Source organism: Hevea brasiliensis, chromosome 7 (genome assembly GCF_030052815.1).
Source record: "Hevea brasiliensis isolate MT/VB/25A 57/8 chromosome 7, ASM3005281v1, whole genome shotgun sequence".
NCBI lineage: Eukaryota > Viridiplantae > Streptophyta > Magnoliopsida > Malpighiales > Euphorbiaceae > Hevea > Hevea brasiliensis.
In genome coordinates this window covers 3,640,345-3,653,095 of record NC_079499.1, presented here as the reverse complement: position 1 = coordinate 3,653,095, position 12,751 = coordinate 3,640,345, and the positions used below count along the sequence as shown (strand labels likewise).

The 12,751-nt window shown below is 35.0% G+C and overlaps 1 protein-coding gene across 1 annotated transcript; it reads left to right on the top strand.

Moving 5' to 3' along the window:
• The first annotated feature begins 3,137 nt into the window (after window positions 1-3,137).
• On the top strand, window positions 3,138-8,231 carry LOC110637649 (benzaldehyde dehydrogenase, mitochondrial). Its single transcript, XM_021787882.2, has 11 exons — window positions 3,138-3,416; window positions 4,408-4,551; window positions 4,673-4,815; window positions 4,913-5,066; window positions 5,147-5,376; window positions 5,709-5,798; window positions 6,639-6,812; window positions 6,906-7,043; window positions 7,330-7,467; window positions 7,550-7,611; window positions 7,687-8,231. The coding sequence occupies exons 1-11, from the start codon at window positions 3,341-3,343 to the stop codon at window positions 7,958-7,960; spliced, it is 1,623 nt and encodes a 540-aa protein (XP_021643574.2). The 5' UTR covers window positions 3,138-3,340; the 3' UTR covers window positions 7,961-8,231.
• The last annotated feature ends 4,520 nt before the right edge of the window (window positions 8,232-12,751 follow it).

Genomic DNA, 12,751 nt, shown 5'->3' with positions numbered 1-12,751 from the left:
TAATTTGCATGAATGAAAATGTTGATTTCTGAAGGTCATGGATTTTGAAGAATCTAGAAATTTTAAAATTCTATTTGTTATGAATTGTCAAGCATAAATTGTTTTAAATTATTAGTTTGTGCACCACTGAGTTCACCACTCAGCGATAGCTTGTTATGCTGTCGTAGATATAGAGACTAGAGGAACAGCAGATTGAGCTGCTGAGGACAAGGGAGCCACCTGCTAGAAGTTATTGGGTATAGTTTATACTCTGACTGTAAATATTCATTTTGATGTATGTATTGCACGTAATTGTATGGACATGTAAAATCAGTTTTGAGCAGCTTGTACAAAGTTTGTATAAAGTTGTAATATTTATTATAGTTTGAAATTTTCTTAATGTAAATTTTGTAATGATGTATCTAAATTGTTTTGTTTCTAATGAATTATGAATGATATTGATTGACAGTATTTTGAGAATTTTTGAAATTGTGAATTTGAGAAATTGATTGAGATTGAGTATGAAATTGAAGCAGTTGTTGAGAAAAATTTTTAAAAGTGCTTTTTACAGGTATTTGAAGAACTGTTTTCTCAAAATACAGAGGGAACTCTGTGCAAATTTTTATAAAATTTGCGGAAAAAGAAAATGGGCTAAAATTTCAAAATAGATTTAATTTAACTAAATGTTTTAAGTACTTATTAGAAAATGCTCACCACTTGTCAAAAATAAGAAAATTATTTTAAAATCTCTTGTAGGGTACTTAATGAGTTATCGGTAGTTCATTAGGTATTCTACGGGATCATGTTATACCTTACAGAGGGGTAAGGTGTGACATAAGAATTGAATTTGAGTTTTCTCTTTAAAAATGTAGTTAATCTTATTAATGCATTTAACACTTGTTAGTATGATTCTCTGATATTTACTCTTATGTGATAAATAATAATTCCATTAATTATCAATACATAAAAATTTATGTAGTTGTATCGTATTATTATTATTTTTCCCCTTGTAATAAATAATAGGAAAAACAAAATAACTAGATCAATCAATTTTGCAATTTATATATGCTAAGGAGAAGAAAGTTGATATGAAATTACCAAAAAAATTTGTAACTTGTGGAGGGAAGTACTCAAAAATCATATAAGGTTTTTTTTTTTTAAAAAATTTTAAAGAATTAAAAGAATAGAATCGAATTTAAGATTATCAAGTAAATGATATACGTTCAACCACCAAATAAATTCAACCTATGTATTTAAGGGTGGACATACAATTTAGACACTCAAACAAGGCAACATGTAATGAATGTTCAACTTTCGAAATAGGGACCCCCCAATGTCTAGGGTTTGAGTGCCATACCGTTAGGAGAGAGCAGTTTTCGGTTTAAATCGAAAAATTGAATTGAACCGGTTCAATTTGATTCAATCGGTTCAGTTTTAAAATTTAATCGGTTCAGTTTATAATTTTGATAATTTCAATTTATCGGTTCAGTTCGGTTATTTTCATAAAAAATAAAAAATCAAACCGAACCAAAATTATTAATATATATAGGATAAAAAATAGAACCAAACCGAATCGAACCGAATCGAAATCAAAGAAAACTGAACTAAACCTTAAGATTTTTTATTTTTGATTTCTAATTTTTTTTTTATTTTTATGTTTTATTATTTAGCTTTAATGTTGAAAATATGAAATTTTATAAATTTCGGTTTGATCGATTTAAAATCGAACCAAACCGATATTTATCAGTTCGATTCGATTTAATTTTCTCTTATTAATCAATTTGGTTCGGTTTTTAAAATTTTTTATCTTTGATTTTAACGGTTCGATTCAATTCGAAACTAAACCGACTGTTTACACACCCCTACACACCTTATCAACCCAACATGTGAGAGAAGAAGAAAAAATATAATTTTGATAAATTATTAAGTACATAAAAAGCACATTCATTACTCATAAATAAATCAATTATTTTTTAAATTTAAAAATATGAAGCTCACAATTCTCTCTCTCTCTCTCTCTCTCTCTCTATATATATATATATATATATATCAGAAGTATATAATAACTTGCCTCTTCCCTTTGCCTAACTTATCTGAACGCAAGTATGTCGCTCAATCAAACCAACCATAATAAAAATAAAATAAAATTAACTAATTTCAATTCAGTTTAATAATAATTTAAATTAATTACGATTTAGACCTATTTTAATCTAATTTAAATGATTGTCCTGGGCGGATTTACATCTTATCAATGTTAACTAGCAGGTACAAAGTATATAAATAGCTTTTGTCGTTTCATAGGAATTTGTAATTCCTCAATTTTCATGGATAAGTAACTTTAGATGTCTCCTTAAAAAAAAGAATACTGAGATTTTACGACTCTTAGTTATGAAATTTAAAAAGTTTATTTAGATTTTATGGATATGTCTCATCTCATTTAGTTGGTATCAGACTCAACTATAGAATTTAATTATTACTATCATTTTTAATTTTATGGATTTGTTTTTCATTTAATTTTCTTGTGTAATAGAGGGGAAGAAATTCGCCAGTCACACGTGAATAAATTTTGTCAGATCAAGAATTTTTCTGAAATGTCAATAAAAAAACAGTATTCTTTAGTTTTTACAGCACATCTCATCCATAATTTTTCCAAATTAAACACAACCCAATATTAATCAATATGTTTTTGTTAATTATAGAATTACAATGACATTGTATACCAGTGAAGATGAATATCCATATGCTCTGCTTCGTAGAGACCAACAACAGGCAGAATTGCAGAAATGACGCACCAACGTGTCGAGATACTATCACGTCCACACTGCGAAAAATGAAAGATGTGATATCATTTCTGATCATCCCAATGCCTCTGCCACCTTTTGGCTTTTGTCCATTTCCCCATTTTTTTCTTTTTCTTCTCTCCTCTATTTTACTGTGCTTGCGAGCTCTTGACCAATGCTTGCGTTGGCTGGTGGGCGGTTAGCTCGTGCGTTTCTTTCTTTCTTACCTATTATCTTCCTCTGTTTCTTTCTTATCTGTCCTACAAATTGATGTGACTTTATCTGCAAATAAGGAAGTAAAAAATATCAATTCGTCAATAATAAAGAAAATATAGAAAAGTTATCGTTGTTTAATTGATATATATTCATTTTATTTTTGACTATTTCCATCATTATTGCACAATTATCAGAAAAGTAATCTGGAGGTGCCAACTTGGGGAGTTACTGTATTCCATAGAGAAACCAAGAAAGAGGGAGAGATATTTTATTTATACCATAATACAGAGGAGAGCCACAGAGCACTAGAAAAGCTTGTACACAGCCCCAAACAGAGCGAGAGATAGAAAAGAGAGAGTGTTGCTATGGCTGCTAGGAGGATATCTGGGTTGCTCTCTCGCTCCTTCACTTCTGGTTATGCTTCTGCTTTTTTTTCAGGAGGTGTGTGAGTGTGACAGTCTTTTCTTCCCTTTTCTGCTTTTATTTTTGTATTGAAAATCAAAGACATGCAGTCCAAAAGCAAATTGTTTAATGAATTTTCTTGGGCTTTGATTGTTCGTTGTAACGCAGATGTGTTGCTTTTTGAGCACTCACTCCCCCTCCCACCCTTCCTCCCCCAAAAAAAAAATAAAGGTTTACCCCTTTTTGACGTTCTGTGTTATGTTTGGTTGCTGTGAAAAAAGTGGTGGGAGAGAGAAGGAAGAAAGTTTACTTCTCAGGAAAGGGAGAGAACTATGACTCTTGATCAATTCCGTCTGTTTGTCAATTTCTTTACGAAACTGAAGCAATCTGTTTTCTTGGCACTGGATGTAAAGAAAGAAACTTCTGATCATAATTATATATACCTGATTGTATTTTTTCTCAATGATTTTTAGTTGGCTGTGTTGTATATTTCAGTTTTCAGGAATGTATTGGAGATAAGAGTACGTAACTCAAATCTTTTTGTGATTCTACTAAACGTTCTGATTCAAACTCTGTACCTGTTCAGATCTCTTTTCTCGCTTTCAAACTGATTGTTCTATCTTTTTCTTGGAAATCTCTCCCATTCTTTTCTCTCACTTCATTACCATTTTGGAAGAAATGGACTATTTTAACGCTTGGGACCACCATTGTGATGTATGTGGGCCCTGCCTGTGGAAATGGACCTCCTATCTCATATCATTTTTGGTTCTATATATGAATATATCTAGCTGATGTTGATAAGTCCTATCTTGTAATTGTTTTAATTTACTAGTTGGTTTTCACAAAGTCAATAATGGGGTCTCTTTTCACAAGTGTATTAGTAGCAATTCAACTGCCTTCACAATCAAGCTGGTTTCTTGTATATTGTTATATGGTTGGTTTTGACAATTGATTCTATTATTTTTGGCTGTGTCAACATTTACTATTGTATACTTGGTCTCATTAAATGTAAAAAATGTATCTTCTTCAGGGAGGAATTCTAGCCTTGGCAGAGGAATCAGCAGATATAGTAACGCTGCAGCTGCTACTGCTGCTGAGGGACCAATAATTCCATCTGTAGCTGTGAATTATACCCAACTTTTAATTAATGGGCAGTTTGTTGATGCAGCCTCAGGTGAATTTCATTAATGTTCAGCAATGCAGTGCAGTACAATTCAAGTATCCTTGCACATTATTTTCTATGTTGTTATTTTGATGTGCTTGCACAGAGCATTTACTGAATGTTGTGCCTACAGGGAAGACTTTTCCAACATGTGACCCTAGGACAGGGGAAGTGATTGCCAATGTTGCTGAAGGTGATGTTGAAGATATAAATCGAGCAGTCTCTGCTGCTCGCAAAGCGTTTGATAATGGACCATGGCCAAAGATGACTGCTTATGTAACTATTCCTTGCTTTATATATTAACTCTTTCTGTTGTTCTGTGTAAGTTGGAAAGGATTTTATGGATTGAGAATTTTTTTCCTATGTATTCCAGGAAAGGTCAAAGATTATGCTGCACTTTGCTGATTTGATTGAAAAGCATAATGATGAAATTGCAACACTTGAGACTTGGGATAATGGGAAACCATATGACCAGGCTGCTAAAATTGAAGTACCAATGGTTGCACGAATATTTCGATACTACGCTGGTGGGAAAAATGAAAAGAACATTCCTCATTACGGTGCTATTGTTTGGAATACTTAGGAATTTTTTTTTAATATTTCTTAGGTTGGGCGGATAAGATTCATGGTCTTGTAGTTCCAGCTGATGGGCAGCATCATGTGCAAACCTTGCATGAACCAATTGGTGTTGCAGGTCAGATTATTCCATGGAATTTTCCTCTTCTCATGTTTGCATGGAAGGTTGGACCAGCATTAGCATGTGGCAACACTGTTGTTATCAAGACAGCAGAGCAGACACCATTAACTGCACTCTATGCAGCTAAACTATTTCATGAGGTAGCTTTTCAAGATAACTTTTATTCACTTCTTTAACAAAGTGAAATATGTGCCTTGGGCTATAATATCAACATGCACGCGCGCACACGCACACGCACACACACTTATTTGTTGATTCAAAAAGAGCATCCATTTATGAACAGCTTCACCTAGTGTTGCAGGTGTGGTTGGCTAGCTTTACTGAGAAATAGTTTCAGCATGCCTTAATAAATAGTTCTGCCTGATCTTTCCAAACTGTAGACTTACATATATTCTACTCTGCCATTAATGAACAAAATGTCTTGTTATATGTGTTTTCCATCTCTGTCCTGATTAGACAAGCTTCGTGACAGGCCGGACTTCCAGAAGGTGTTCTGAATGTGATTTCTGGTTTTGGTCCAACTGCTGGTGCAGCTCTTGCCAGCCATATGGATGTGGATAAGGTATTTGCAACTGTATACTTCCATACTTAGGTCTGTGTTAACTAGTAAATTATGTATCTTAATATTGAAGACTTATTTGTTTTTATGACGTAATTTAGCTTAAATTCCCAAAAATCATCTGAACTAATGATCAGTTCTTTTGGAATAGAGCCAAGGCACACAAATCCCCTTGGATATTGCAAGTATAGATATCATTTGGTTCCTGGTGTCCAAAAACATGATTCCTGAAATGCTTTTTCTTCCTTGACTTCCATTTAAGCTTTTGCCAGGAAAATGTTTCTGAGTCTATATAGAAATTTGACCTTAGCATGCCGGGGCAAGTTACTTGGAAATCCCCAAAAAACTCTGGGTGATTCTGCACAATAGTTGTCTACCACTGGGCTCAAGCATGATTAACAGATGTCAACTTACATTGAGGAATATTGTTAATTGGATGTCATTTGATGGGTTTGCCAAGGGTCAGCCACTGTCCAGTTCTTGTTCCAAGCCGGAACTCTACTGGCGCCCCTCCTCCTGGGTTCCAGTTTTGATCAAATTTTTTTTTTAAATTCCTTTTTTTAAAATGCAAAAATTCAGTTTTGGCCCAAAACCAGACCAGGCAATTCCGGAGTCAGTCCGGGTTTGACTGGTTTGGGTCTGGACCGTGGCCACCTCTAGGTTATCGACTGAATGACCAAGATGGGGATGCATCGCTTTTAAAGACAATTAGTGTACTTATGAACCATTATGATATTTGAAATATGAACTGTTGGAGCAATGCTAATTTAGAAGACGAGTATACTTTTTACCTGAGTGTATAAATATTTCGTAGTTCATAATTTGTCTGCAATCTCTGCGCAGCTTGCTTTCACTGGATCAACTGAAACCGGAAAAGTTGTTCTCGAGTTAGCAGCAAGAAGCAATCTCAAGCCAGTAACTTTGGAACTTGGAGGGAAATCCCCTTTTATTGTTTGCGAGGATGCAGATATTGATAAGGCCGTTGAGCTTGCTCACTTTGCTTTATTCTTTAATCAGGCATGTCCAAGAATACGTTCCCAAACATTCATATATTAGCTTTCATTTAAGTAAAACTCTGTTTTATTGTTCATGGTTTTGTGAAATCTGTAGGGCCAATGTTGCTGTGCTGGCTCTCGCACATATGTTCATGAGCGTGTATATGATGAATTCATAGAGAAAGCAAAGGAACGTGCTGTAAAACGTCTTGTTGGTGATCCATTCAAGGAGGGTATTGAACAAGGCCCCCAGGTAAATCAGCAACATCATCTTTTAAGAAATCTACTGCAAGATGATTTTGTTGTTGTCGAAGCCAGGCAACATCAGTTATTTTTGCATAGAATTTGTGCATGAATTCCCACACAAATTTTTTGTAAGTAGGTTGTCAACTATAACAAGACTTACAAAAAAAAAAATGTCAAAAATTTGGAAATTCATTTCTACAATTCTCTAAATGATTTCAAGTAATTATGGACTAAGTTATGTACCATAGCCACCTATTCATTGGTGTTGAATTCGCCCTAATTGAATGGAACAGGTTGATTCAGAACAATTTCAGAAGATTCTGAAGTGCATAAGATCTGGTATTGAAGATGGAGCTACGCTTGAAGCTGGAGGAGAGAGATTTGGCACCAAGGGCTATTATATCAAGCCCACAGTTTTTTCAAATGTTAAGGTATGTTGCCTGATTAATCAACCATTTTATGCAGAAGATTGAATAATTATCATGAAACTGACACAATCATTAATTATACCAGGATGAAATGCTGATAGCAAGAGATGAGATATTCGGTCCAGTTCAGTCCATCTTGAAGTTCAAGTAATGTTACTGGTCTTGCAATTTAGCATAAGAAGATCGGCGTTACAAGCATACTAATGTTTCAAATGTTTCCAGGGATTATGATGAGGTTATACACAGGGCAAATAACACTCGCTATGGGCTGGCTGCAGGGGTGTTTACACAGAACTTAGAAACTGCAAACATCCTGACACGGGCATTACATGCTGGAACAGTATGGATCAATTGCTTTGATGTCTTTGATGCTGCCATTCCTTTTGGTGGGTACAAGATGAGTGGACATGGGAGGGAAAAGGGGATTTACAGTCTCAGCAATTACTTGCAAGTGAAAGCTGTGGTTACTCCCTTGAAGAATCCAGCATGGTTATAGACCCTTAAATTAGCGGCACCTTTCTCTTCTGTTCTTGCTGCATAGTTGAAAATAAAAGGGTAGACTACCTGAAAATATGAGACTGGACTACCAATGAGTGTCGATCTTGATGAAAGTAGCCAAGGAGAAGAGGAAGAAGAAGAAGTAGATGATAAGGACGAAGATAAGAACATGAAGCTTCAATCTTTTTAATGGTTTTTATTTCATTTTTGTAATGAAAACCTTCAGCAAGTATGGCTACTTAAATTTATCTGGTATTGCTTTCGTTTCATATATGTTTCTGATATTGATTATTACTGAGTCTATCTAAAGAATTTCTCAGACAATCTGAGAATCTGTATTAGGATTGGCTTGTACTCTTCCATTGTCATGGGCTTGGGCCAGGTTAATAGCCCTGGGGTTGCCAGGTCCAAGCAAGCATATCCAAGCCATTTCAAGGCTCACGATCACGGTGGTTCTTGTTCATGTACAAATTCGTGAATCATTAATGGCGAGCCATTGTTTTATCTTGGTCTACAGCTATGACTGGTCACTTCAGTCTTCATATTACATTTCACAGCTGTCTGATTGATTGCAATGTATTCTACGGATTGAGATTATGCTTTCCTGCAAATTTTGTCTACTTTTTGATGCACATCTCACAAAATGCACTTAATGCTGCCGTTTTATTTTACTTTTGTTTTTTTATAAAAAAATAAGTTAACAAATATTTGATTTTCTTTATTTCATATAAAATGTTTGTTATTTTTTGTGGCTTTAAATTTTTTAATATGTTTTCATGGGCTCGAATTGTAATCCAACCCGAAAGTTTTCACGCTACGATCCGATTTGGATAAAAAGTGAGATCTATGGTGATAGCGGAGGGCACGGGCCGACAGGCCTGAAGCCCACCATTGATCTCCTTGGGGGTGTAGGGGCAACGCCCCCACTGTATGGACTAGTATAAATATTGTAATATTCTACCTTTAGTGGTAGAGTTGTGAGATATTCGGAAAACGCACTGGGGTTAGGGTTTGAGAGTTCTGATTGATTGTATCTTACTCTTTTCATCATAGTGGAACCTTTTTCTCTTGTCTTGCCCGTGGACGTAGACCTTACGGTTGAACCACGTTAAATTCTGTGCGCAAAACCTAGGGTTTACAGTTGGCGTCGTCTTCAACGAAGTATGAGATAGAGAAGTTTGATGGTAGATCGAGTTTTAGTCTGTGAAAGATTAAAATTAAATCTTCCTTGATCCTACAAGGTCTATGGAAGGCAATCGAGGATAACTTTCCAAAATATATGAAAGAGGCGGAGAAGGCTGATCTAAAGGAGAGAGTTTTAAGTGCGATTTTCATGAGCATAACTGATAATATCCTACGCGAGATTGCTAGTGAAAGCTCAGCATCTGCGGCATGGAAGAAATTAGATGAGTTATACTCTGCCAAATCGCTGATCAACCACCTGTATCTGAAGAAAAGACTTTAGAATCTGAGAATGAGCGAATGTACGCCTATTAAAGAACATCTGGATGAATTTAATTCAATCATTATGTATATGAAGAATATTGGTATTGAGATTGATAGTGAGAATCAGGCCCTTATTGTGTTATGTTCTTTGCCACCCTCCTATGAAACTTTTGTTAATACTCTGTTGTATGGGAAAGACGGTATTTCACTAAACGATGTTAGTAATTCTCTAAAATTGAAAGAGTTGAAAAAGAAATTTTCAGATAATAGAGAAAGATTTGAGGGGGAAGGATTGGTGAGCAGGGGAAAAACACATTCAAGGGAGGGTTCTTCCAGCAGGAAAAAATCTAAGGCCAAATCTAAGTCAAGAATGAAAAATGCCAACTGTTTTGAGTGCGGAGAGCAAGGTCACTACAGGAGAGACTGTCCCAAGTTGAAAAATAAAAAGAGAAAGCAACCAGAAATTTTATTGATAGTTTTATTAATTCCAATGGTGATGACAGTGCTGGAGAAATTTTATCTGTGAGTTCAGATCATGGACAAAATTTCTGGATTCTTGATACTGGTGCTACTTATAACATGTGTCCACACAAAAACTGATTTGTCACTTACAAACAGATGAGTGGTAAGGTGTTTCTGGACAATGATCGTGCGTTATCTGTTAAAGGAATTGGTAACATCAGATTGAGAATGTTTGATGGCGTTGTTAGAACTATAGAGTGTTGGCATGTTCCGGGACTAAAGAGGAACCTGATTTCTCTTGGGACACTTGATTCTCATTGATTCAGATACCATGCAGAGAATGGAGTTCTCAAAGTGTGCAAGGGTTTAATGGTACTCATGAAGAGCAGTTTGATTTCAGGATTATATTTTCTTCAGGGCAGTACAGTTTCAGGGGAAGCTGCAGTAGCATCCGGAAGCAATAATCAGAATCAGACTCAATTGTGGCATATGCGTCTTGGTCATATGAGTGAAAGAAGATTATCTGTGTTAAGCAAGCGGGATTTGTTGGACGGGCAGAAAACAGAATCTATGGACTTTTGTGAACACTCTATGTTTGGCAAACAGACCAGGGTAAAGTTTGACAAAAAGGCAGTGCGCAAGACCAGAGGAACGGTGGATTATATCCACCCAGATCTATGGGGTCCTAACAGAATCCCTTCCAAGAGTGGTGCCAGATACTTCATGACTTTGATTGATGATTACACTCGGATGGTGTGGGTGTATTTTCTGAAAACAAAAGATGAGGCATTTTCAACCTTTGTAAAGTGGAAGATAATGGTCAAGCGTCTTAGAACTGATAATGGGTTGAAATTTTGCAATCGTGAGTTCGATGCATTCTGCAGCAATGAAGGTATAGTGAGACATCGCACTTATACAAGGACACCACAACAGAATGGTATTGCAGAACGCATGAACAGAACGCTTTATAACAAAGCACGAAGCATGCTCTCACCTATATAGCACGGAACCAGAAACGTGGACACGGGGAAACGCGAAAACGAACACGGGAAAACGGCATTTTAAAAAATATAGGAAACGGAAACGTGGGGGAAACATGTAAATATAAAAAATATAGGGGTATATTTATAAATATATATATATATATCATGAAAGATGTTCAATAATAAATAAAGTCCAAATTAACATTTAAATTCAACCATAAAAATACATATTTAGAAGTTTCATACTTATAAGAAATAAATATTAATTACAACACATTCAAATGTTAAAAAAGAAAAGATAATGAAATTTATGACATTTCCTCAACTTCACTGTCTTTCTCCTTCTCCTTCTCCATGCTTGTAGTTGTATTTTCATCAAACAAAATAGACTCTAACTCTGGTTCATCCAATGAAAGGTTGGCAAATTCAAGAACTCCCACATCTTCCATACTCCCAAATTGATCACCACCAACATCCCACAATTTTGTCTTCTCATCATAATATTGGGAGGAGTTTCTCGATAGAAGACGAAGATTATTATGGATAAAAACCAAGTCCTCTGCACGTTTTGAAGTTAATTTATTCCTTCTGCATTAATGAATGAAGGAATAAATACTCCAATTTATTTCACAACAAGAAGAGGAAGTAGGTTGTCCAAGCACTTTAAAAGCCAACCTTTGAAGTAAAGGTGCATTAGAACCAAAACATGCCCACCATTTCCTAGGATCTGTAACATACATACTTCCAATAGAATCAAGATCAGCAAAAGGTTCACTTTTCAAAGAAAAATTTGCAAATTCATCATTTGCTCTAATTCTCTCATATTCATTAGAAAAAATCCTCTTAAAGCATATAATTCTTTCAGTTGATACTTCTCCATCCTTATGAGGAGGCACTCTATCTTCTCCCTCTTGAAGCCATTTTTCACTATAAAATCTTCAAAAATAAGAAAATAAATTCAGAAAATAATAAAAAAAATTATAACAAGAAGATGAGTATGTAAGTTAGAAATTTACCTTGGATTTAATGAATGGGCTAAACAATGAAGAGGAGTGTTGCTCTTTGCCCAACGATCAACAAGAATTCGATGAACCACATAATAAAAAGGAGAAAACCCATCTGCTTGCTTTTGTTGACCCCGTGTAGCTCAAAATGAGCATTGATTTTGATGATAACAAAACTCAAAGAGAATCTATCTAACCTAACCTTAAAGTGATGTGTAGATTCTTTGTCTTATGCATAAAGAACCTTTGAAGTTGCATATAAGAAGAAAAGATACTCAAAGGCATTCCAAGACAAATCCAAAATGAGAAAAAAGCTATGGAAATCAAGACTCGAAGCAAAGGTATGAAAAGCATAGTGTTAGAGTCTTAGGTCTTTTTGTGAAAAAGAATAGATGAGAATTTAGTCATATGGAGCTCAAAAATGAAAATTTATTTTCTGATTACTTTTTCTCATCATGACCTTGAACACCACTATTGAAACATTTTTTGAAGGTCTAAATCATTTTGCATTGCAAGTTGAGACATGCAGCTGTTGACTTAGTTTGCTAACTGGTTTGCTAAATTTTTTAGTTTGCTAATAAGTTTGCTAAAAACGTTAGTTTACTAACCAGTTTACTGACTGCTCCTAAAATTTTATTAGTTTACTAATTTATCAGAGCTGCTCAACTTCGCACAAAAGGACAAAATAACGGCTATTTTGTCTTGGACAGTGCGTATAACGTTCCAAAAGGGTTTCAAACGGTCTAAAATGATTTGAGACTATAAATACACATTCCTCACTTCATTTACACTTAATGAAAGCTTACATTTGAACTCCAACATTGATTTTTCATTTATTGCTTTCATTCAAGAGCTTTAAAGATTTTGAGCTACCATTGGCAAATCAACTCATCT

What these genes read in the sequence shown, in the direction of transcription:
- LOC110637649 (XM_021787882.2), top strand. Translation starts at nt 3,341, where the DNA reads ATGGCTGCTAGGAGGATATCTGGGTTGCTCTCTCGCTCCTTCACTTCT. An exon ending in TTCTGCTTTTTTTTCAGGAG is followed by an intron (nt 3,417 to 4,407) that starts GTGTGTGAGTGT and finishes TATCTTCTTCAG; the next exon opens with GGAGGAATTCTAGCCTTGGC. An exon ending in GCCATATGGATGTGGATAAG is followed by an intron (nt 5,799 to 6,638) that starts GTATTTGCAACT and finishes ATCTCTGCGCAG; the next exon opens with CTTGCTTTCACTGGATCAAC.